This window comes from Pituophis catenifer, unplaced genomic scaffold (genome assembly GCF_029215685.1).
Source record: "Pituophis catenifer annectens isolate HBS135680 unplaced genomic scaffold, rPitCat1.0.hap2 SCAF_1, whole genome shotgun sequence".
Taxonomy (NCBI): domain Eukaryota; kingdom Metazoa; phylum Chordata; class Lepidosauria; order Squamata; family Colubridae; genus Pituophis; species Pituophis catenifer.
Window position 1 is genome coordinate 243578637 of NW_027256881.1, and position 26887 is coordinate 243605523.

Sequence of the window (26887 nt, forward strand, 5' to 3'; positions counted from 1 at the left end):
ATTTTGAAGAATGGGGCCAAACATTAGTAGTTACAAAATCAGAATTGTCAGCAATGATGTCTGCTTCTATGGATATACTACTGTATGTCCAGAAGATATTAAATCTGATGCAGAAATACTAGAATTAGAAAATATTGGATAATAAAAAGGCATGGATTAGAGAAGGCAGGGCTTCATGGGAAAGATGGCAGATTGACTACAGCATTGCCAACAAGCTGAGCTGCCATCTGTGGATCAAAGAGTGACACAAGATTGCACAAACTCCTGATGAACGTTCCTTTTTCTCACAAGTGAATGCAAGACAGTGATCTCCTGTATGTGAAGGGGGGGGGGATTGAGAGATGGGGGAATTTGCCATTTTGCTTCAGCTGCAAATGGAACCTTGCAAAGGACACTAAGTTGTGCTAACTTCCCTTGCTAATTATTTTCCAAAATTGCCTATTAATGGTTTTTTTAAAACTTGGACACCTTCATAGAATAGAATTCTTTATTGGCCAAGTGTGATTGGACACACAAGGAATTTGTCAGTGCATATGCTCTCAGTGTACATAAAAGAAAAGATACATTCGTCAAGAATCTTAAAGTACAACACTTAATGATAGTTATAAGGTACAAATAAGCAATCATATTAGTCAATATAGATTGTAAGGATACAAGCAACAAGTTACAGTCATACAGTCATAAGTGGGAGGACATGAGTGATAGGAACGATGAGAAGTTTAATAGTAGTGCAGAGTAACAAAGCTGGAAACATCAGGTGAGTGAACCTTCAATCCTCAATATAAGAATATAAAGATCTACTTTCAGAATAAATATTAACTTAAAACAGACAGCAAAATGTAAACAAAGTTTTGGCAACAGAAAGTTTTAAGGGCTCAGAAAATGTTAAGAATTTTGGACCTTAAATATTAAAATTTTGAAACTATATTAAAAAAATATGCCTGTGGAAAAGAAAAAATCTTTTTGAAATTGGAATTATAAAACAAGCCGTCTATAATGATGTTTTAGAGATATCTTTGAAGAATTGCGTAGAGTTTTGTGTCAAGAAATGACAGTTAAGTTGTGTCTGCTAGAGAACAACTTGTTCCAAAATGAAGATGTTACCAAACGAGATAGGCAGCAAAATTTATTTCAGGAAGATATGAACTTTAAATAAAAATGTGTTACCAGATACACTGGATGAGGTTCTGAAAATCAAGAAGGAAAAAAAATCCCCAAGAATAACTGGAATCATTTCCCTTTGGTGGATTTATAAGAGAGACTATTTAAAGCGCTAAAGAATTTTTAAAAATTTTGTTTACAGTAGGATATTAGCATCATTTCAGGACTTTTAAATGGGATTTTGTTATAGTTAAGAGGCAAGATATGGAATGATGAGTTTTATACATATTAATTAATGTTAAAAGCTCTGTTTGGACATTTTCCTGATTACTGGATTGAGGAAAATGTTACTTATTTGATTTGCCTATTGTTAAGAGATGGTTATTTATGCGATGAAGAGTTTATATTGGTTAGCTAAGGGGAGGTGAAGAGAATACAGACTTATTTGTGTAAGTCTGCCACAAAGAGAATAAACAGGAAGTCTTTTTCTTGTGTGGAGGAGGGAGGATAGATATTTTCTTTATATATTTCTTTTTTGATTTTGTTTTTGTTCTCTTTTTTAGTCTATATTATCTTTTATAGCTTTATCCAACATGTTTAATAAAATAATTTGGAAAGAAGATAGGGAAGGCAGTTAAAGGGGAATTACAAATAATAAATGAAGAGAATAACTCTGATAAGGGACCTTTTACTGGATACACAAAATAAGTTTGTTAAAGTTTTGAAAATCCAGGTTGAAATACAAAAAAGTGTGAATTACACATTGGAGAAGGCAATTAAAGTGGAATTACAAATGGCAAGCTAAGAGAATGAACCTGATAAGGATTTTTTTATTGGATACTCAAAAAAGGCTGGTTAAAGCTTTGAAAATCAATGTGAAAATACAAATGATAAACCAAGACAATAATCTGGATAATTTTTTACAGGAGGTTTGCTAAAACTTTAAAGAAGGTTCTGTGATGGGAAAAAGAAAAATTGAAGAGAGGCCAAATCCTACAACAACATCTGAATTTATTAAAAATCAAGATGGACAGAAGTAAAAGAATATAAAGTTGAATGTTAAAATAAAACATGATTTATAAAACTCTGATAGTCCTTTATAGACTTTTTGCTGACAGCAGGACTGAAAAGTTGATGATTTATGATTTTGCATATAGAAGGGATGGGTTATAGGAAGAAGAGATATTTGTTTGCAGTCTTATCGGGGGTTGGGTGAAGACTTATCAAATGTGTTTTTACTTGTTATGATGAAGATTGGAAGTCAATTTTTACATATTTCTTTTCTGTGCCTTTGCCTTACTTTTTTCTTTTTTTCTTTCTTTGTACTTTTTATTCTTTCTCCCTATTTCTTTTTTCTGAGTTTAATTTGAATTCCCTTTTCAACAGTAAATGAAACAAAAAAGAATGCATTCTAATGGTATCACAGCGAGGAAAATATCTTAGGTTTCTCTATTTCTGTACTGGTCTTTACAGATTTATACTCTTTCATAGGAGAATGCAGTCCATCTAGCAATTACTCCAGGTTTCCGGGTCTCTGAATCTCTGTTCCTATTCTGTGCCTCTATTTGAAACCTTCAAGAGTGGAAAGCAGGGCCTATTGATGAAAGGGAAAAATATTTCCATTTGGACCACCCAGCACACTGGGGGCACTGCTCAGAGGTTGAACTAGTACAAAAATAAGCAGGCTCGAGACTTACAATATCAAGGGTGGATAATGTTTAACTCTGAGAGAGGATAAAGAGCTTTCATGCCGCTTAGTTTCAAATTTTCATACAGTACACTTCTAGGGAAATTCAGTGGCCTTATATATACCTAACAAGCACATGGGACAAAGTGGTTGCAAAGTGGTTTTCATTGGACTCAGACAGCAAAAAGAACGAGAGGTACTGAGCACCTTTGAGATCTTCCACTTGAAGAACAGGCAGTCCTCGACTTATGGCCACCAGTGAGCCCAAAATTTCTGTTAGTAAGTGAGACAGTTGTTAAGTGAATTTGCCCCATTTTGCGACCTTTCTTCCTACAGCTGTTAAGTGAATCACTGCAGTTGTTAAATTAGTAACATGGTTGTTAAGGGATTCTGGCTTCCCCATTGTCTTTGTTTGTCAGAAGGTCACAAAAGGGGATCACATGATCCCGGGACACTGCAACCATCATAAATATGACTTAGTTGCCAAGCATCTAAATTTTGATCATGTGACCATGGGGATGCTGCAACAGTCATAAGGGTAAAAAATTGTAATAAGTCACTTTTTTTTTTACTGCCGTTGAAACTTCAAACTGTCACTAAATGAGCTGTTGTAAGTGGAGGACTACCCGTATTGAATCCTTTCCACTGATAGATTGTGTTCATAGAGCATACTAAAACCATTAACTGAATTAATTCATCTTCTGAGCTCACAAAAAGTGATAGATGGGTTGGAGTCAAAAAGCTCAGCCAGAATTAACCTTAACCAAATTTAGCATGCTGTAAAAATGGAGCCTCTCTAGATTTTTAACCATCCTGGCTAAAGGTATTAGGTTATCCACATTGCCCCTGTGAGATGTAAATGCCTTATTCCCTAATGTGTAAATAATGTATATATGGGACATCGGGGGTTAACTTATTCTTTGGTTCCTAATGTATTCATAATTCACCACTCCCATTCTTGGCTCCACCCCTTGTATATATAAGGAGCCACCTTCACCATTTTCCTTGCTTCTATCTGTGAATATTCAGTGAATATAGAATGCCTGTTATAATTAAAGAGAAATATATTTAAACCTCTAACTCTTATTATCATTATTGAGTCTGATCCTGAAAATATTGCAACAAGCTGGTAGCAGAGGATGGTTAATTGACTCAATAAATACTTAAAGATGTCTAAGAAAGATAGGCCCAACACCAGGGCCTACAGCAAAGAAATAGAAACTGAACAAGAAATAATCAACGAATCCACAAACGCGATTTCGAGAGAATCCGAAGAATACACCACTGAAGAAGAAGAACTAATAAATGAAAATAATGACCAGGAGGAAATCGAAATAGAAAATAACGAACTCAGGTCAGAGATATTAAAACTATTAAAAAGCCAGAAGAATGATGAAAGCCTCATCGCGAATCTCCAAGAAATGCTGAAAAACAGCGGAGCAGCGAGAGAGAAAAACATTGCTAAAGAGAAACCCAAAGACCAAAAAACTGTGAGTGATATGACTACAGAGAAAGTCGTTATGAAAAAGAAAAGATGTGATCCCGCGCGAAATTTTGAATGGCAGCCATCTTGGTTCCAACAAGCCTCCAAAGTGAGCGAAGCAGAGCCAATCAAAATGCCCAGTTCAAAATTTCTGGCGCGAAAAACGTTATCAGACAACGAAAGCGAAAAGGAAGATTCAAACTCTTCAGAAGAACCAGAATCAGAAAGCGAAGACGACTTAACGAAATCCCAAGTAAAGTCAGCAATGAAGACGCTTTTTGCTGCATTTGGGCCAAAATTAAAAATTTCCAAAGCGACAACGAAGAAGCTAGAGAACAAGCCGATAACTCAAGACCTGCACGCTCCCATCCTGACTTCGAGAGCGACGACGCCCGAGCCCAGAGAGCCATGTCGATTCCGCCCTACACCGCAGACCGGATCAAGTATCAACGCACACAAAAGAAAGAAAAGAGCAGTCGCCGCCATCAAAACTCCTAAAACCGAGCCAGAAACCGACTCGTCTGAAGAGGAGCGGAGCGAGCGAGCTGCAATGGAGAGAACCTTCCACGACGACGCCAAAGAAGAAATGAGCAACGCGCATGTGCGAAACTACGTAGACGGTCCGGAAAGACTTGAACTGGCCAGAGAACCGCGCAGACTCGTTGCGAGCATCCCCATGCCGTTTTGCAATTTCCTGCACTTGCGAGACCACGGACTACCTCAGGTTGTAAGTAATGGACAAAATAATGTGGGAAACTTACCCAGTGACTTCCCAAAACTTAGAGTTGATGGCATTAATTTGCAAGAATGGTATCAACAGCTCCAGGTTGTCTTTATGAAAGAAAATTTACTATTCTTTATCACTAGTCCTCCAAGAAGACCTTGGACTTTAAAAATAGATTGTTTACATCATAGAGCATTTTTCTTAATAATATCTAGCGTGTCTCCTGCAATGTATCATAGCATCAAACCAAACCTAACTGTTTCAGAAATAATTCAATGCATGTTTAATCTGTTTCACAGCGATAGTGTAGCTACCACTACAAGAATGTCTAAGGATTTCTTTTCTTCCAGAGTAAAACCAGGGGTTTCCATAAGTGAGCATTTGATATCTCTAAACAAAATAAGAGCTGAGCTGCATTTGAGGGGGGAAGTGATTTCAGATCAAACAATGAAAAGTGTTATTATCAATTCACTTGATTCATCATGGGATAGTTTTATGTCACACTTAGACACCATCAATCTAGGATATTTATCCATAGAAAGTCTATCTAACAAATTGATAGCAGAAGACAATTCAAGAAAAAATCGTTCCAGCAATCACACAGAACACAAATCTTTTAGGAAAGTAGCTTTCCAGGAAAAATACAATGAAGCTTTTAAATGCCATAATTGTGGGTCCAGGGAACACAATAGAAGAGACTGTCCCAAAATCCCAAAGGAGAGACATAGGTCAGAGTATAGGAGCAAATACAATTATAGACAGTCTTCCACAGATAGACATAAATATAGAAGCCCACCAAATTACAGAGATAGTAGAGGGAATAGAGAAAATTCAAAAGAGAGAAAATCTGGTTCACTGAATGGACTAAATAAACAAGACAGCACTAAAACACAACAAAATGAGAACAATAATTGGCTTATTGATTCTGGGGCAACCAACCACACCACTAATAACAAAAATATATTGTCTTCATTTACAGAAGATAAATTTGTAATAAAGGTAGCTAATCAAGAAAAGGTTCAAGTATTAGGCAGAGGAAATGTGACCTTGCCTGGCCTAGGAAAAATAGAGGGGGTATTGTTAATTCCAGAAATACCTCATAACATACTAAGTGCCATAAAACTAAGCAGAGATTCTGACATCAATATAGTTTTCTCAAAGGGGAAAGCAACTTTAGAGAAGGACAAAACAAATGTAGGCACTGTGATGATTAAAGGAGGCCTACCCTATCTAATAACAAAAGAAAGATGGTTACATAACATTGATTCAAATATGGAAGATTGTATTGAGGCAGATGATGAAAATGTTAGTAACAGTGACAATGATGAATGTAAAATATCTCATGATCACGCAAATACACACAATGAGAAGAAACCAAGAATAGGTAAACCAATTCATGATGAGTGTGCTCACATCTTGCATAGGAAGTTAGGACATGCAAGTTTTCCTGTAGTACAAAAAATGACTGAACACGCAGAAGGTGTCAAAATAAAAAATTGTGAAAATTATTTGGAATGCTCAGTATGTAAATCCACTAAACTAAAAACTAGTCCCAGACCAAAAAAATCCAACAGATCAACTAACAAAATTTTTGACTTAGTACATATGGACCTAGTTGGTCCATTAACTCCATCAATCACTTATAGAAAACGTTACTTCCTAACAATAGTAGACGATTACAGTCGCTATGGTTTTGTTTACACATTAAAACACAAGGATGAAACCTTTCAGAAATTTAAGGAATTCTACAAACGCATAGAAACACAACATAATATCAGAATAAAACAAATTATGACAGATAGGGGATGTGAATTCATGTCTAAAGAATTCTCCCAATGGTTAAAGGATAGAGGAATGCTACATTTCACGTCTAGTCCATTTTCTGCGTTCCAAAACGGGATTGCAGAGAGAAAGAATTCCACACTACAAACCATGATTAGGTGCACATTAGAGGATGCTGGTTTAGGCAAACAATTTTGGTCAGAGGCCTTACATTACTCAAATTACACTCAAAATAGAACCTGGTCCAGTATTGTGAATAAAACACCATATGAGGTGATGTATAATAGGAAACCCAAATTAGCACACATGCACATATTTGGAGTCACTGCAGACGTACACATACCTAAGCAGTTGAGAAGAAAGGGAGAAAACGTATCCAGAAGATTAAGATTTATGGGATATGAAACTGGCACCAAAGGGTACAGATTCATTGATAATAATAACAAATTTATAGTCTCCAGAACAGCTGTGTTCCATGAACAGGCCAATTGGTCTAAATTACATCTTAATGAAATATTTCCAAATAAATGCAAAGATACAAAATCTTGTGAGGAAGGGACAATAGAAAATCAAAATATCAACAAAAATAAAAACAAAACCAAAACTTGGACAAATAGTCAGCACAAAATAAAGACAGACACATTAACAAAAAAGGAAGCAAGATATTTGCATGATAACCATAGCAAACCCGAAAGAGCTATTAGAAACAATAGAAATCAAGTACCAAATAAATACAGAGATTACATAATGCATATGGATGGTGAACAAATGACACCTAATACATATGAGGAAGTATTAAAACTCCCTCGTGAAGAAAAGGAAAAATGGGAACTAGCTATGAAAAAAGAGATGGAAAGTTTGCAAGGATTAAATGTGTTTACACCTGCAATTGCACCTAAAGATAAAACGATTATAGGTACCAGGTGGATTTATAAAATTAAGAATCTAGAAGGAGGCAATACTCTATACAAAGCTAGATTGGTTGCACAAGGTTATGCACAAAAATATCCGGAGGACTACACTGACACATACTCCCCCACAGTGAGAACAGAGAGTGTTAAAACAGCTCTAGTAGTGGCATCTGCACTCAATCTTGATGTATTTCAATATGACATACAGACTGCGTATTTACACGCAAAACTAGATAAGGAAATATATGTAAGAGCACCACACAGTCAATACACTAATAAGAATGAAATTTGGCTATTGAACAAGAGTCTATACGGATTAAAGCAATCTGGCAAAAGATGGTACGATTGCTTGGTAAAAGTACTTAAGACCATGGATTTCAACGCTACCACTGCTGATAACTGTTTCTTTGTAAAAAAGAGTGATGATCATATTGAATTTGTATTAATTTATGTAGATGATATTTTATATATAGGAAAACACAAGGAGAGAAGAGAAACCTTTGTAAATAAGCTAAACGAACATTTCTCGTTGAAATCTCTAGGTAAAGTAAACAAATACCTTGGTGTACAAATTAACAAAACTAGAAGGGGATTCAAACTTACTCAGAAAGATAAAATCATTGAACTTCTGAACAAATGCAATTTAAACAATGCCAAACCCTGTGACACTCCTATGCAAACTGATTTCCTTAGAAACACTGATGAATCTTCCCCTGAATTCAAGGATAATACATTTTATAGATCAGTCATAGGTTCACTTCTTTATATATCTAATTGGACCAGGCCAGATATTGCATTACCACTCAACTTATTGTCAAGATATGTTAGCAAACCAACAATGTATCATTGGGAAGCAGTCAAAAGAATTCTAAGATATCTGAAAAGTACATTAGACTTTTGCTTAGTATTAGAACCTAGTAATGGTAAAGAACCGAAACTTACATGTTACGCAGATGCGGATTGGGCTGGAGATATATCATGCAGAAAGAGCACTTCTGGTTATATTTTTCTATTAAATGACTGTCCAGTTTACTGGTACACTGGTAAACAAGAACTGGTAGCCACTTCGACCACAGAAGCGGAATATGTTTGTTTGTCCAAAGCTGCAAATAACCTTGTATGGTTTAATGATTTGATTTCAGATGTTTGGAAAAAACCTGCTTTGCCTTTTGTTATGCATGAAGATAATAAAGCAGCCATTGAAATATCCAGATCCGATGCCATTGGACAAAGGTCCAGGCATATAGATATAAAATTTAAGCATGTGAGACAATTGTCTCAAGATGGATTTATCAAAGCAGTGCATTGTGATACCTCTGAACAATTAGCTGACATATTGACGAAGCCTTTACCTTCTAAACAGCACAAATATTTAACATCAAAATTATATGTCTTATATTGTCCTGAATCTGAATGTAATTGGTGTTGTATAGCGAACCGGCATTTAGAGGGGGATTTGTGAGATGTAAATGCCTTATTCCCTAATGTGTAAATAATGTATATATGGGACATCGGGGGTTAACTTATTCTTTGGTTCCTAATGTATTCATAATTCACCACTCCCATTCTTGGCTCCACCCCTTGTATATATAAGGAGCCACCTTCACCATTTTCCTTGCTTCTATCTGTGAATATTCAGTGAATATAGAATGCCTGTTATAATTAAAGAGAAATATATTTAAACCTCTAACTCTTATTATCATTATTGAGTCTGATCCTGAAAATATTGCAACAGCCCCTGCTTTACAATATTGGAATCACCTCAGTTGGGAGGGATTTCCTTGCAGATAGTCATTGGAGTCATTTAGGAAGGCAGAGGCGTCCTCACATTATAGGCAGGTGAGGCTTGGTACTGCCATATGCCTTCCAGAAGAGCTAAATTCTTCCTTGGGCCTCTCCACTTTCTTTAAACTTGGTAGATTGTACACCTGTACAGCAGTGGTGGGTTGCCCCCGGTTCATAACAGTTCTATAGAACCGGTAGTAAAGCTGGTGGGAGGCTCCGGCCACCGATCCCAACATCATCAAAACGCTTCTGCGCATGTGTAGAAGAGTGCGCGAACTGGTAGTAAAGGTAAGTAGGACCCCCCCCTACTGTACAGAAAGGAGGAAACACTGGGAGTTTTCAACTAACTTTACCAAGATGCATTGACACTTATCTACAATCTTTGGGCTAGAAAAAATAACTTTGGGACAACAGATAAGCACAAAGCATGTGCTATACTGTACTTACTAATACCTACGTATTAATTACGTCTTACTATCGAAGAGTTTTACTGTGTGTCCCTTGTGTCAATTCACTTGCATTTTACACAGTCTTTATACATATACACCCCAATACCATCATGGGATTGACTGACCAACCAATCATAGATCAACCTTTCCCAAGCTTGCATTCAGTGGTGGGATTCAAATTTTTTTACTACTGGTTCTGTGGGCTTGGCTTGGTGGGCATAGCAGGGGAAGGATACTATAAAATCTTCATTCCCACCCCACTACAGGGGAAGGACACTGTAAAATCTCCATTTCCTTCCGGTCAGCTGGGACTCGGGAGGCAGAGAATAGATGGGGCCAGCCACAGGTGGTATTTACTGGTTCTCCGAACTACTCAAAATTTCCACTACCGGTTCTCCAGAACTGGTCAGAACCTGCTGAATACCACCTCTGCTTGCATTCCCTATAAAAGTTGGACCACAGTTCCCAAAAGGGGATTAAAGATCCAGTGCATCTGGAGAGGGCTAGGTTGGAAAGGCTTCCCTGACATCCATTTCCTGCTGGATTTAAGGCATTCAGCCCCTCCAATTCTATTACCTCATAATCCACAGACTTTTTCAGGATGAGTTGTGAGTCCTTTATTTCAAACCATTCAGAGGGAGAAGTTGCTTCTGTAGAAGGTTTAATTGTGACTATAATGCCAGGATCAGCATGAATGTTAGTCACCACCAACCCTGGATTATTATTCTCCATTATGTCCACAAAAGTGTTGTCTGCCGAACATACTGATAAAACAGAAGAAAATAGATTATATCGGCAGAAGCATTAATTTATATAAACAGAGTCATAAGAATTCACACTTTGAATGTAGCTTCTATTTTATTAGGGCTATTAGATGCGGATGGCAACAAAAATAATGTTATATCTAGTGGATTTTAGAGCCTTGCTCTGGAAGCCCTAATTTTATTCCATTCCAATATATATCATTTGAGATGAGTTTATGCCAAATCTCACTGCAATGGGAAAGTTGGTAAATACTTGTCTAATAATCATTTTATACAACATCATATCCAAGTACATGCATGTCAAAGCCTATGTAGTGTCAGAGGACAATTAGCTTGTCAACTTCCTTCTGAAATCATCTACTAGCTTGCAACGTGGACAATCTAAATCTAAGGAAATAAGCAGTATGGACATTCTTTCATCTTTTTCATGTAATTATTTTAAATTAATTGTTTATATAACTCATTAAGTAAACATGAAACATAGTCACCTTTGAAATTGAGGTGTTGTTTTAAAATGTTCGTCTAGATTCTTGAAAACTTTTATTAAAGTTTAAACTATTAATTTAACCAGTTAACATGTCTGGTAAAATATTTACAATATTAGAAATTATATATATATATATATATATATATATATATATATATATATATATATATATATATATATATACTTATACACACATATATACACACACATATATCTCCCTTGACAAAGCACTGTCTTTATGCTATTTTTCAAGACAGTAAACTCTTATGAACATGATCAGCATTTCTTTTAAATAAATCCAGACGTGTGCACGTGTGAATATGTTTGTGCTTGTTATATATCACATTCAGATTTGTACATTAAGAGTCTCAATTATTTTATGTGTGTGCTGGAATAACTTAACGTAAGCAATTCCCAATCACCACATTTAAACATCTGATCCTATAGAGAAAGCTTTGCCCATCCCTAGCAACTTACTTGCATTCTGGGTCTCAACCTGTGTCACTGATAGCAAGAGGAAGAGCACACAAGAACAAAACGGCCTGAGAAAAGCCATCAAGCAGACAAGAGACAAATCCAAGAATTACGGGAAAACAGTCCATCCAGTTTTCTTCATGTGTTGTCACGATGCATCTTCCTTTCACTGTTCAAGGAGGAAATAATGTTGCAAATTACTGTGAACTGACACAGTAGTTTAACCTTTGCATCCCAGTTTATTGATTCACTTATTTATGACTTATTTACTGCCATCATTTGCTGAAAGCATTTGTCAGTTTGACTTGCCTTGCAGGGCGGATTATTGCTGCCATCACTGGCCATCTGCTTAGTGGGCAGTTCTTCCAAGTTCAATGATTACACAATCACAATCAGAATTGTGCAGAATAGAGCTGGAAGGGACCTTGGAGGTCCTCTAGTCTAACCCACTGCTCAAGCAGGAGACCCTATAGCAGCGGTTCTCAACCTGGGGGTCGCGACCCCTTTGGGGGTCGAACGGCCATTTCCCAGGAGTCACCAAAGCCCTCTCTCGCCCTCCCCACACCGTCACTCACCCTCATCCTCTGCCTCTGTTGGATCGCCCGGTCGCCGTTCGCTTACCCCGCCCACTCCCAATCTATTGCTGCCTCCGGAGTCCCAGCTGGTGGCTAGAGGGAAAAAAACTTTAAATTCTTGCCGCGGGGCTTCAAAGAGCTAGCTGCAAAGAGGTAAATTCCTGGAGCAAGTTTTTTTCCCCCTAGCTATGCTGAAAAGAGAAAGCGAAAGCAAGGTCTTAGCTGCAATGTGACAAAATGAGGCAGAGAGATTTCTTTTTCTTTTTCCTCACCAAAAAAGGTAGGTACAAAACTGCAAACAATGGGAAATTTAGGGCAAGGGGAGGTTCAAGATTTTAAAACACAAAAGAAAAAAAGCTCTATTTAACTAGGGAATTGTAATAATTGAGATACTTGAGATAATTGAGCAGAAATGGTTAAGTTGTGGTTTGGAGGAATATATGGGGGAAATTATTTGGTTTATTATTATTGGTAAATATAATTAATTGATTTGTATGAAATTGGATTGCATGGAAATAATTGGAATATTTATGTTCATATTGATTAATATACAAAAAAGATAGTTATATAACTAATTGATTTATATTAAAATGTTGAATTTGTATTAAACAACTGTATTACATAATTAACCAATGTGAGGATGGATATAAAAATAGATGACAATGCGAAGGGGTATAATATAGAATAGAAGGGAAAATTGAATTTGATTAAGATTAGAGATGAGGATGAAGGGTAATACTGGTTTTTTTAAAAAAATAGATGAGGAATAAATATGGTAAAAAGGAAATATAGAAATTGTAAATTTAATTGAAATGACTAAATACTGTGTTGGAAGAAATATCCTTCTGGGTTCTGCTCCAAGTGGGGAAAAAGACACTGGAAACATGGAGACTGCTTGGAAAGATGGTTTAATGGTGGACAGGATCACATGGCTTGATGGGGCCCATTGTGTTAATTTCTGTTGCTATTGTGTTGCAAATGTCTTTTGACAAAGGATTGACTTTCTGCCTCTGGCCCATTAACAAAGGGTGGGGGGCAGGAAGGTGGGAGCTGCTTTGTCTGTAAAATATGCTTCTCCATTTCTCATCCAGGGAAATATAATATTCTGCCTTTTTAATATTTTCCAAAATATTTCATTCTTCTAGGAAAGGGGTGGGTGCTAACCTCCTACAACTGTTTAAATTTGTGGACCGGCCAAATACTCTGTTCAAAGAAAATACGTTGTATGTTTGTATGTGTGTTTCTAATTATTGCTATTTATTGCTATTTGTTCTCTTTTATTCTTTAAAGTTTAACAATTCATTCTTTATCTTAATATCTTTATATTTGTTTGGGGTTGGCTTTCTTCCCTTTCATCTTTTTTATTGTACAGCAATCTTTCTCCTCAAACCTACCACCTCTGTCTTTTCTTTCTTACTTACTTTCTCTTCCCCCCCTCTTCTTCTTCTCCCTACTTCCTCTTTCTCCTTCTCCTCCTCTCTTCCTCCCTCTCTTACCTTCACTCCTATTCTAATTTCCCTTCCCTTCCTTCATCCCTCTCTATTGCTGTATCCTTTTATGCATATGGACTACTCAGAGGGCTAAAAAAGTTATTTTTGACTGGTCCTCGCACTTTTGACCAGTCCTCGAACTTACGACTGTCCTCACAATTTATGTTTTTGCCCTATCTTGTCACCATGGTGAAGAGAAGCAGTTGTGAAATGAGTGACACGGTTGTTAAGAATGGTACAATGGGCATAAATGATGACCAGTCATAACTGCGAAGACCGGTCAAAAGTGCGAGGACCTGTCAGAAATCACATTTCTCAGCCCTCTGGGTAGTCCTTTTGTGCACAGGGACTACTCAGAGGGCTGAAAATGTTATTTTTGACTGGTCCTCGCACTTTTGACCAGTCCTCGAATTTACGACTGTCCTCACATTTTACGTTTTTTGCCCTATCTTATACCATGTTGAAGAGAAGCAGTTATGAAATGAGTGACATGGTTGTTAAGAATGCTGCACAGGCATAAATGTGAGAATGGTCATAAGTGTGAGGACCAGTCAAAAGTGCGAGGACCTGTCAGAAATGACTTTTTTCAGCCCTCTGAGTAGTCCCTATACACATAGCCATGGCCACCCGGTCACATGACCAGCTAGCCACGCCAACCCAGTCACATGACCTCCAAGCCACGCCCACAAAATAAGCCACGCCCACAGAACCGGTAGTAAAAAAAAATTTAGAACCCACCCCTGGTTGGGGGTCACCACAACATGAGGAACTGTATTAAAGGGTCACAGCATTAGGAAGGTTGAGAACCACTGCCCTATACAATTTGAGGCAGGTAGCTGTCCAGTCTCTTCTTAAAAACCTCCAGGGATGAAGCACCTACAACTTCTGAAGGCAAGCTGTTCCACTGGTTAATTGTCCTCACTGTTAGGAAGTCTCTCCTTAATTCCAGGTTGCTTCTCTCCTTGATTGGTTTCCATCCATAGTTTCTTGTCTTGCCTTCTGGTGCTTTGGAAAATAAGTTGAACGCCTCTTCTTTGTGACAGTCTCTCAAATACTGGAACACTGCTATCATGTCACCCCACTCCTTATTTTCTCTAGACTGGTCATTTCTGCAACCATTCTTCATATGTTTTTGTCTCTGGGCTCTTAATCATGTTAGTTGCTCTTCTTTGCACTTTTTCCCAAGTCTCAATCCTGAACTTAAAAGTTTAGGGTTTCTGCCTTCAGCCTCTTCTGCACACTGGGGCTAACAGATCTGGACTGGGGCTGGGGCTAACTGGGACTAACAGATCTGGACTGCAAGCATCCTGCCAATACAAGATGGCAGCCAAAATAAAGACATCTTAACTCTTTGCTGGCCTCTTGCAATTGCATGGATGTTTGCAACCATAAGCAAAACAAAAGGAAGAGAGGAAGGTTATACTCAAAGTCAGTCCAGGAACTTATGAAGTAATAGCAAAGGTTGACTTTAGTCTTAGCATGTGCAGAATACTTTAGCCTAGAACTACTAATTCTGAGCTACACAAATCTATACAACCAGTAGATGGGCAGCAAAGTGATACAATAAACACTCTTTGTTACCATATCATGTGACTTTCTTGAATTTTGCAGCCTAGACTTGATAGTTCAATTTAAAAATAAGAAAGTGTAACTATCTCTGGAAGATATGATCTCAAAAAACACTACTGTTTTTCTGTCTTATCTAAAATTTCTGCTATTGAATTCAAAAAGGCACCTCACTAAGTAACAGCTAGTTGAAGCAATGAGGCCTTTGGGATGGCATGACTATATCCCTTCATGGTTTGAGTTACTGCAGATAGAGAAATTGGGGTAGTTGTCATACACGGTATATGCACATTTGATTTCAGGAGAGCCAATGTCAAGAAATTTCGAGAAGTGGTGTGAGATCTCATGGACCAAAATTCTCAGGTCAAAGAAAGCCAAGAGAGTTGAAAACTTCTCAAAAATAAGATACTGGCAATACTACATCCCCAACACTATCATATACCATTCCAGTGAGAGAAAAAATGGAAACTAGTATGGATTCATAGGGAGTACTTGACCAAACTAAGAGTTAAAGGGAACATATTTATAGAACATAGAAGAAATATAGAGTGTAAAAATAATCTTAAGTGTCTAAGACTTTTAAGATACAGAGCTAATCATTGCATCCTGCTTAGTCCAACATGATAAGGGAGATGTCTTTATGACTTGTTTCTGGCTTCCTTCTGTTTGCCAGCCTGCTGTAGAAGTCTTTAGTCCTATCACACTGTTAAAATGTTTCCTTCTTCTTCTGATATACGGTAGATGTAGAACATGTCTGCTCATTTCAACTAAGAAACCAGCTATCTTGTTTATGCAGCTTGTTTTTGTTTTGTTTTCTTTTGCCATGGTAATATTGCTCTCCTGGAAGAGCAGTTTCCTGAAGGAGTGCCGGTCTTCCAGGAAACCAATATACCTATTAAAACTTCCACCTCCCACCAGTGGTCAAATTCAAATAATTTAACAATCGGTTCTCTGCCCTAATGACCGGCTGGCTGGGCATGGCCATGGTGGGCATGGCCAGGGGGTGTGACAGGCAGCACTCACCTCCTGCACCTGCCTGGGAGCAAAAATGGACCGTGGGGGGGACACGCCACCCCCCTGTGCCCCGTTTTGGGCCTAGGAGACCTCCCAGAAGCCTCCTGGGAGCAAAAACGGGCCATGTGGGAGGTGCCGCACCCCCTGTGCCCAATTTTGGGCCTAGGAGGCCTCCCTGAACTTACCTGGGAGCCAAAATGGGGCAAGTGGGGACTCCTGGAAGGGGAGGGGCACGGAGGGGAGGGGTCAGCCAGCAATTTAACAAATGGTTCGCCAGAACCAGCTGATTCCCACCACTGCCTCCAACCAAAAAAAAAAAATCATCCACAAAATCTTCAGAATTAGAAGTCGGATAAAAAGGAATGTGCATAATGAACAATAAGCAAGTTTGCTTCCATGATCATTTTCATGCATCTCCAACATATCACCAGTCACTTGGAAAGAGTTGTTTTTTCTTTGACACGGGTATAGAATCCTCCTGTTTCTTCTGATACAGATTTATCGACCTCTTTTTCTTTGATCTGACTAATCCTATGAAAAAAGTAAAAGCCTTAGGTGCTGCCATATAGAAGTCATTTCGATTCATGCAGCCCAGTTCATATATATGTGTGAAGGATTTACAGGGAAGTAAGTACAGAATTGCAGTCTAAAATGTCATTGGGGGGGAGGAGGAGGAGATTTAATTCCAGACCACAGAAAACAGCTCAGTACAGCATATTCTTCTGAAGTGTTAATGTTCAGTAAATGGAGGGAGAAAGATCACTCTTCTTAGAAGGAAGACAGGGAAGAGATTGGTGGCATTACTAGCAAAAGAAGCTAGACTACAGCTGCGTCTTCCACTGTGATGCCCGTCCTACAGGGTAGGATCAAAGAAAGAAGAATCACACAAACTTCAATAAGGAGGTTTAATGCAAGAATTAGGAGTGAGGGACAGAATCTCAGAAACACTTTTATTAGTCAATTCATTTAGGCAAAAACTCTTTGAATGTTTGGAAGTTCTTCCTGAATTTTTTTGCATCCCAGGCTGAGCTGCTATTTATGAGATATGCTACTAAAGGCCTTTTCTCCCAGCTGTTGGTTGTTGATATCTAATGTCTTTCCTAGGCTCTTCACAATCTCTCACACCTACCTGGTGAGGAAAAAGTTCTGCAATTCCCACTCCCCTTCCCATTTTCCTCATACTGTGTTGTGGCCCGTACGTGGCCTGTGCAGCTGGTGGCTGATTCGGACAGCGAGGAGGCTGCAGCATTTAAGTTGGACAATGAGGCTGGAGAAGATGTGGTGCCAGAGGCCGGGATTCAGCCAGGGCCTTCAGAGCCTCCAGAAGCTCCCTTAAGTGAAGAGGACGAAGAGGAGGAGCCTCTTCTCGATGCACGGGCACACAGAGCTGCCAAAAGGCAGGAGTGGTGTCCTCAGGAGGAGGTGTCCTCGAGAGTAAGGCTTGGGGCTAATTGGCCACTCCCTTAGCCTATTTAAGGAGGAACGCCGACTGAAGCAATTTGCAGGGAACAACTTAGTTCACTCTCATTCGTGCCTTGATCTTAGCTCTTTGCAAATTGCTTCTGGGCTTTCTGCCAACCATAGTAAGATTAAGATTATTTTTTCTTTGGATTCTTGTAGGCTGTTAAGAAAGTTAATTAACAGCCTTTGTTTGGAAAAAAAAACTTATTTAATTTATTTAATTTAGTAAACTAAGGTTTGTACAGACTTAGCGTGTGCTGCGTTCTTTGGGGTCTGTAGAACATACTGACTAGCGTGTGAGAACTAGAGGGCAGAACATACTGACTAGCATGTGAGCCCAAGTCCATGCTTTCTTCTTCCTTTTCACCCCATTGAACTGCATTGAACTGCAACTGGCTTAGGACCTGGTTACTTACGGGACCGCCTACTACCATCAACAGCCTCCCACCGACCAGTACGCTCCCACAGAGAGGGGCTCCTCCAGGTGCCGTCGGCCAAACAATGTCGGCTGTCGGCCCCTAGGGGGAGAGCCTTCTCTGTGGGGGCACCGACGATCTGGAATGAGCTCCCCCCAGAGATACGGAGGATTCCGGATCTGCGCACCTTCCGCCGCGAGTTGAAGACACTTTTATTTCATCAAGCTGGCCTCGCCTAAATCTTCTCCCTTTTAAGTGTAAATTTTAAATTTTTAATGTATTTTAAAATTATGGGTATTTTAAATTATGGGTATTAATTCAGCCAAATTTATTTAATTCATTTTATTCGATTTTAAATTTTGTATATTTATGTGTTTTATTTCATGGCTGTGCACCGCCCTGAGTCCTTCGGGAGTAGGGCGGTATACAAATTCAATAAAAAAAAACAAAAAACAAAAAAAACTGGGAACCTCAAAAAGTCGGGGGGGGCGTTGGGAAATAAGCAAGAAATAACCTTCTTGCTTATTTCCCAGCAAAAAGCAAACTTTCTAGACACGCGCCTTTTGAACAGTGGAGAATTCTATAAGATTTTTTCTTTTTCCCCCCAACTGATCTATTAGCAGGATTCTTGAAGGGAGTAGAAGTGAGCATCACAACCAACCTTTCTGATTGAGAGATCAACTTTGGAGGGGGGGGAGGGAGAGAGAGAGATGTACTTATATTTTCTTTTCCTATTGAACTCTCAGTCTCCTAGGAACTGATATTCTCATAACAGTGACTGCCACCTAGAGACTCCCAATCCCACTCCATCACATATTCTGAAAAAATGATTCAGATCTTGTGCAAAGACAGAGCCTTCCTCCTTTCATTAAAGCAGTCAGCTTCCCCACCCCTCCCTGGGGCTCCACGCAAACATGGAAAAGTTGCTGCTCTTTCATGAATCAAACCATTAAAGTAATATGTCTTTATTGCACTTCTTAAAGCAGCTGAATCTTTTTTTTTCCAGGATGCCTTTCTGAACAACAATCAGGTACAGTGGTCATGTGAGATCCGAGATAATTAATCTGAATAATCTGAAAGGGTCACAGCTGTATAAGGGAACTTTTAATCAGCATTTGGCAGGAAAAGGACTGGTGGAATGCTGGTCTTGTAAAAATTCTCTCAAAAATGTAGCTCCCATAATTAATGGATGAGCTATATCCACTCTAAGGGATTTCCACGCTTCCCACTCAGTGGAAATAAATGGCTGCAGTATTTCCAATCATCCCATGGCATTTCCATGCTAAGATTCTGCTTCAGTTGAAGAAAGCTCAGAGAGCAGCAGTCAACCCCCCCCCCCAAAAAAAAAACCCACGATGGCAGCTGGAAGACAATACATACCAGGACACCATCCTGCAAAGAAGACAGGGTAACAGTTGCCTCATGATATCTGACACAAATATTCGAACTGCATTATTTGCGCCAAGATGTGATGATGCATAGGTGGTCATCTACCCACTTCTTTTGCCTCCCACAGACACTGTGGCTGAGAACCTCAGTGATTGAAGGATCTTATAAAACTCTTATTTTGCCATATTTTGCTTCCTGAGCTGTACATCTTTTGTGAGGAAAGGTATCTTGATAGTTTTGCAGTTCCAACTCATAGGAACCGCTGACTTTTTTTTTTTTTTTATTGGTTCATGATCAAATCAAAGAGCCTTGGTAGTACAGTGGTTTAATGCACCCTGTTATTAACACAGCTGCCTGCAATTTCTGCAGGTTCGAATCTTACCAGGCTCAAGGTTGACTCAGCCTTCCATCCTTTCTAAGGTAGGTGAAATGAGGACCCAGTTTGTGGGGGCAATAAGCTGACTTTGTATAAATATACAAAAGTATGAAGGCTATTGCTTAACGCATTGTAAGCCGCCCTGAGTCTCCGGAGAAGGGCGGCATATAAATCAAATTTAAAAAAAAAAAAAAAATGAATGTGTCAACGCTGATATAAAGATATATACATGGGAGTGTAAACAACCAATTATCACTATCTTTTTGCTTGGAGTTGAGACACATGGGCTATGAAAGGATTTTAGTTACTATGAGATCTGCAGAATTCTAGTGTGAACAGCAGAGTTTTTGGACCCTGACTTTCCTATTGCAGCATTGGGAGTTCAAGGCCATCACAGATGATCACAGTCTTTGAGAGATGGGGAACGAAAGTGATGGGGGTGTTGAGGAAGTACCCACCAAGGCAAGTGGTTGCAGATTAGGCTGGTGGATGCAAAGCAGGGGTGAAATGCTCCTGGATCAGATCGGATCGCCCGGTCCAGTAGTGATCTTGGCCATTGGTTTGGCGATCCGGTAGCGATGGCAGAGTGAAGCTCCACCCACTTGCCCGAGTGTCATTACTTCCTGCTTTTAACCAGGAAGTAATGTGTTTTTTACTTTCTGCGCATGCACAGAAGGTTTTGCGCATGTGCAGAAGATCTGCACACGCATGTGATGCACACACAGCACGTGCGCTTCTGAACCGGTAAGGAAGGTAAGTAGATTTCACCCTTGATGCAAAGTTTCTGGATTTGTGCTATGACACAAAAGTAATTTGGTGGAATTGTTGCTTCTTGGAAGTGAACTGAAACTCAGGCTAATATTCCAATGCAGCATACAAATCAGCATAATATAAAGATATTTTGATGCTTTCTCAAGATAGATTGGAATTATTTAGCTTATTCATTTTGCCAGGGGTTTTTTTTAAGGCCAGGCTATATCTACAAACAAACTGGAAGCCAGAGGCCACACAGGGTTATCTGACCCCCCTTGTTATTTACTTCAAGATATCTTTTAAATGCTTATCTTAACGAGAATGTGTCTAGTTTACAAAGTTTTTCTAGGTTTGGTAACTGAGCATCACAAGCAAAATAATAATAGAGATTTTTTATGTTTCTTGCTATCATTATTTTATTAGAATTTGGAGAAGCTGAAAGGAGATGAAAGAATAATTGACCTCTTTGATTTCTTCTAAAATCTAAATCTACTTCTTTCCATGTTCCATTCTCCTTAGTTTACAGAATCTGAACAGCATTATCTAAAACAATTTCATATGTTTAGCCATTTGTCTCTTCTGAAACTATCTTCCTTTACACAGGACATACAGAAGTGGCAATTTGCATGTGTGAGAATTCTCCCATTACTGGATACTTCACTCTTGGCTTCCATGAACTGCTGCTCCAGAGGCTTCTTCTTTCATTTTTGCAATCAGTTGGCAAATGGAGTATATCAAGGTCTGAACTGCACCATTGGCTGTTCTGTCTGAGAAGCTGCCATCAGATAAAACAGAATGCAATTGGGATTGGTTGACATTCCTGCAATCCTGGCCTCTGCCATCCCATCGTTACTAAACCTAGAAGCTCCTCTACTGGACAGCCTCTCCTCCACCTGCCTGTTTGTTTACTGAACCTTCTCTCACAGTCTTAACTCATGGGAAACCAAACAGGGATAGCTGTATGCTGGGATTCCCACAGTGTTGTAAGCCTTGGGAAACTGTGATTTGTTAACTCAAGCTCTGCTCCAGAAAGAATAGCAATAGCACTTAGACTTATATACCGCTTCACAGTGCTTTACAACCCTCTCTAAGCAGTTTACAGAGTCAGCATATTGCCCCCAACAATCTGGGTCCTCATTTTACCCACCTCGGAAGGATGGAAGGCTGAGTCAACCTTGAGCCTGGTGAGATTTGAACTGCCAAATTGCAGGCAGCCAGTAGGCAGCAGAAGTAGCCTGCAGCACTGCACTCTAACCACTGCGCCCCCACAGATCTTTTTACTGCAAAGACAGATCTGTAATATTTCTGCCTGCTGTGGGACAGGCGTCCACATGGTAGAAATTCCTAGCTCACCCTGCCTCTCAATCCCTGAGAGTTTCTCCCTCAGGACTTAGGACACTCAACCATCACCCTTTATGATCCACAGTCGCTACAAGAGGCAGTTTTGCCACACCTCTGTACCATGGGCTGTTGAAGGTTGTTGTTTTCTCAGGGCCACAAGGAAATTCAGTGAGAGCACAGAGCAAGGTGCAGTAGGGCAGGGCTTTGACTGGGGGAGGGAGTGCTGACTGACTCATCGGAAGATGCAGCCTGACAGGGAGGACAATTGTATGTTGGCATAAAACTAAAGGTTAGTGGCTGAGGGGAAGCACTATTGGTTGTTTTCCCAATGTTACTGCCTCTGCTGGCCTTTCTGAGCCATCTCTGGCTTCACCTTCACATCCAGAAGCAGAAGATGAGATACTCCACTCATCCATTTTTAAAATCATGTTCTCCTGCTCTGTAACCTCAAGTCCCTCCATCTTCCTGAAACCCTAGTCCCTGACCTGAATCCCAGCAGCAGATCTACACTTCTTTGCCACTACAAACAAAATTAAGAGAAACAGCAACATAATAAAGGGTACTTTGCACAGGTGACTAGCCAAGTAATGCCCTATGTTGCTTAATGTACAACTAGTAGATGAAGGTGCAAGTTACCCTTATGTGGTCACCTTTCTTGCAATGTTCATAGGGGAGGTTTTTTTTCCCATTACAATGCAATGAACTGAGAAGTGTTGACCTATGGAGGGACAGGGAGGAGGATTACTTAATTATTTCCATATTGGGTATTGTTCCTATTCCAGAGCCCAACACCTTCCTTCTTTAGGATTATGCATAAGACTTCAGTACAATCTGTCCTGAGACAATATAACTTGCACTGGCTTTGATGCCAGTAAAGTTGGTGAATCAATAGAGTTGATTCAGCTTTTGTATCTTCCTTTTGGTAGGAAAATAGGAGGTATTTTTGTTGACCCCAATATTCCTGGTTTGAAATGTTACTAAGAAGGCCTGGGATCAGGCAGTGCAGAACAGTAAGGAGAGATGATGTGCTTGGGGGTGGAGGGGAAATAACATTAGTCTATTTGTAGGACAAGAGTAATATGTAAGTATACTGTGGCAAGTGAAAGTTCTAAACTGGTTGCATAGAATGCAAAACATATTATACTTTAACTGAGAAAATTCATCAGCCAAAGAGCAAATACTGGTAGTCCTTGCTGAGTGACCACAATTGGGACCAGCAATTCTGTTGTTAAGTGAAACCATTGCTAAGTGAAACCACAACTATGCTTATGATCTTCGTTCTGCTGTCCTTTGCTTTATAGACCTATGAAGGTCAAAAATGCAAGGATTGGTTGCAAAGTTTTTTTTCTTTTTAAATCACCGTCACAATTGCGAATGGTTGCTTTACGAAGCTGCTGCTAAATGAGAACTACCTACAGTTGCAGTTGCTTCCATGGATGTTTGATAAGAATGAGACAATTTGATATTAGTTTAGTGACTGGTTTCTAGATTAAAAACTGTCATGTACTGTCTCCTCAAATTTGACCTTCCTAATGTTACAAAAGCATTCAGTCTCATGATTCTGATTATTTCCTTCCTAATTCTCAAGATTTTCAACTTTCAAGATCAGCAGTTGGTGAAGGCTTTCTGTTGCTCTTACCTTGCATCAAGATTCTGTACATATTGCAAACAGGTCTTCATCTTAAGAAGTTGGTCTTCTGAACTCCATGAATCTCTGGCATCTTTATCAAAGAAATCAGAGTCATCCTCTGCTCCAGATGTACTCGGGATGCTTGTATACAAGGGAAGAGCCACAGGTGTGTTGTTAAAGCTAAGAAAACCCACTCTGCCAATATGTACCCATGTATAGGTAGTGCCTAACTTATGACCACAATTTCTTATGAGCCCAAAATTTCTGTTGTTAAGTGAGATATTTGTTAAGGGAGTTTTGCCCCATTTTGCAACTTTTCCTGCCAGTTGTTAAGTGAATCACCGCAGTTGATAAGTTAATAACCCAGTTGTTAAATGAACCTGGCTTCCCCATTGGTTTTGCTTGTGAGAAGGTTGCATCCCACGACCTTGGGATACAGCAACGGTCATAAATATGAACCAGTTGCAAGAATTTGAATGTGCAGTTTTCCCACTCCTCAAAGCTAAGGATACTCCTGATTTCCTGAAGCACATTTCTCCAGCTTACTGTCCTTCAAATACCATGTTTCCCCGAAAATAAGACCCTGTCTTATTTTCTTTTGACCCCCGAAATTTGGCCTTGGCCTTATTATTGTGAGGGGGGTCCTTATCCCTAAATCTTGGCCCCAGAGTGCCAACTGGCTACTTCGCCAGTGCTACTCAGGCCGCTGTCCCCAGCAATCGTGGCAGCTTTTTCGTTACTTCCTGTGCAAATAGCACAAGGTGAGGAGGTGAGGTGGGGGGATGAAGGGGGGAACATGCCCCACACACCACTGCCATCCATGTGGAACAGCCTCCTGGAGGCCGCTCCCGCAAACCCTAGCTCATGCACCCCTTCTCTTGGTGGTGAGCTGGATGCACTGCTGCCACTCGGGAGAAGAAGAGAGAGAGGAGGCGCTGCGAGAGAGCCCATTTCTGATGTTTTTCTTGTCCTGGGTGGTGGAAGCGCGTTCAGCTTCCCAAATCTGGCTTGCCAATCTTGGCTGGCGAGGGGGTATAGCAGGTGGAGAGGGGTGAGGTGGCAGAGAAGCGAGACGGGACTCTACTTGCCATCCCCTCGCTCAGCATGGCAGGAGCTGGAAGTCAGGTAAGACACGGCGGAGAAGACAGGCAGAGAGGCAGACAGGGAGAGAAGGAACAAGAGTGAATATCCTCCCGTCCGCTTTTATCTGGTAATGGCACGCTGACCATTTAGCCAGATCTCAACTCCACATCCTTTGGAGATTTGGGAGGGAACTATTTTTCCCCCTCGCTTTTCTCTTCCCCCCCACTTCATTCTTTAACCGGGAGGGGAGGGCATGGGATGAGGCATTTCTTGCTTCAGCTGCACAAGTGGCCTTAAAGCGCTGCCCACCTCCGTCAGCCCCGAACCCGACAGCAGAGTGAAGCCTCCTCCCTATCTCTTTGGTTCAGTTCGCGCAGCCCAGACATTGAAGGCTGGAGGAAGGCAGCTGTGCATCCAGCTCGCAACTAAAAGAAGGGGCATGCGAGCTAGGGTTTGCGAGAGCAGCCTCCATGAGGCTGTTCCGCGTGGATGGCAGGGGCGCATGGGGCATGTTCCCCTTCCCTTTCCCCCCCCCCTCCAGCCTCACCTCCTCACATCGTGTTGTTTGCGCAGGCAGCTGCGCATGCGTCTAAGTATTGGGGGGGGGCTTATTTTCAGGGGGCGTTATTTTACCACACGCATTCTAAAGCCCAATTGGGCTTATTATCGGGACATGTTTTAGTTTCGGGGAAACACGGTATTAGGTCTGAAGCTCACAGAATTTCTGGCATTCCCTATATTAATTGATTCATCTGCTATTGTTTGCAGAGTTCTTGCTCAAGAATTGAGAGAGGGAAGGAGGAAAGGAGGGAGAGAGGGAGATACATTTATCATCTTCTGCAAGACTCATAATAATGATCTAAAAATTTGGGAACGTTTCATTTGAGATCCTCCACACATCTGTCAAGTGAATAGATACTACCCGTCTATGATTATGAATAGTTCAGCAAGTTTTTATTTATCTTTTTTTTTACCTGCGCTTGTAATTCATCAGTGTTTCAAGTAACTTGGCAGCTTTTTCATATTCTCTTCTCATTCCTGCATCATGCATCAATTTGAGTTCAATTTGCCGCTGGTGTCTGGGATTGGCAAAGAATAACTCTGAGTTACTGTATTCTTTGTACTTGCAATTTTCACTAACTCTGTGATAACAAACATTATATATCATTCCTCTGCTATATAAAAACTAATCTACCAATGTTTGGACTTTTATTACTCCCCAGATTTTTAAAAAAGAGGGGGAAGGGAGTTTAATGTTGACTCCATGCAGCTGAAGAATTGGAGTTATAAGGCTCATATAATATATTACCTCTCTTTCAGTTTTTTATGCTTGTTTCTTAAACCAAGTTCTCTAGAGTTTAGCAACTGAACATGTGCAATTGGATTTAAAGCATGTCTGGAGAAGGAAAATATTTGTGTCATTTTCTTTTTCTTTTCTTTTTTTTATTTGATTTCTATACTGCCCTACTCCCAAAGGACTAGGAGAGAGGAGAGAAGGAGGGAGAATAAGCTGTCAATTTGGAAGATGGATCGTTGTTCATATGTTTATCATAACACTTTCCTTTCTGCAGGAGTTTTTAACTCTGAAAAACTTTAGAATTATAAAATAAGTAATATTTCAACTCATTTTTATTTCTCCAATAAAGTATTGTATTTCTTCAACCACCTGTATTTTGAATTAATTGAACTGCAATGTATACTATAGTGCTTCAAATATGGCAATTGTCTTCCTGGACTTTTAGTTATGCAGAAAAAAACCATGTTCTGTTAATCAGCAACTGGTTTGGATGTGAAACACAGGAGAAAGTTAGAATTATTGACTAACACATCTGGCCCAATATATAATCTGAATATTCAATTGTTTTCAGATGGTGAATAGATGCTGAGTATTCAAAATTTATACTGTTTTTCCTCTCCTTCTGCCCTCTTTTTGCAAATTTACAGAGGATATGGGTGATCAATCAAGCATTTATCAGACTGCCCAAGTGCATCATGAACAATGGAAAGTTTCCCTTGAATGCCAACATTGCTTGATGCTCATCTATGGAATTAAGGCAGCCTCCCGAGTATTTGTGAAAAGGTTACCTATCACTTTCTGGCTAAAATCAGATCATCTTTGAATGGTTAAGCAAACAGTAAAATCAGA

General features: G+C 39.7%; 1 protein-coding gene and 1 long non-coding RNA gene across 2 annotated transcripts in view; both read right to left on the minus strand.

The window, feature by feature from the left end:
* The window catches only part of CDHR5 (cadherin related family member 5), a 35755-nt gene extending 24026 nt beyond the window's left edge, over nucleotides 1–11729 (minus strand). Inside the window, exons 1-2 of the mRNA XM_070957379.1 lie at nucleotides 11651–11729; nucleotides 10499–10686 (exon numbers count right to left, since the gene is read on the minus strand). Coding sequence (XP_070813480.1) covers nucleotides 10499–10686; nucleotides 11651–11729 — 267 coding nt within the window. The remainder of the gene's footprint in view (nucleotides 1–10498; nucleotides 10687–11650) is intronic.
* A 9614-nt stretch (nucleotides 11730–21343) lies between these two features.
* On the minus strand, nucleotides 21344–25794 carry LOC139327536 (uncharacterized). The gene is made up of 3 exons (XR_011601669.1): nucleotides 25716–25794; nucleotides 23668–23799; nucleotides 21344–21462 (listed from the first exon to the last, which is right to left on the minus strand). It is a non-coding gene; the product is annotated as an uncharacterized lncRNA (long non-coding RNA).
* Nucleotides 25795–26887: the final 1093 nt, after the last annotated feature.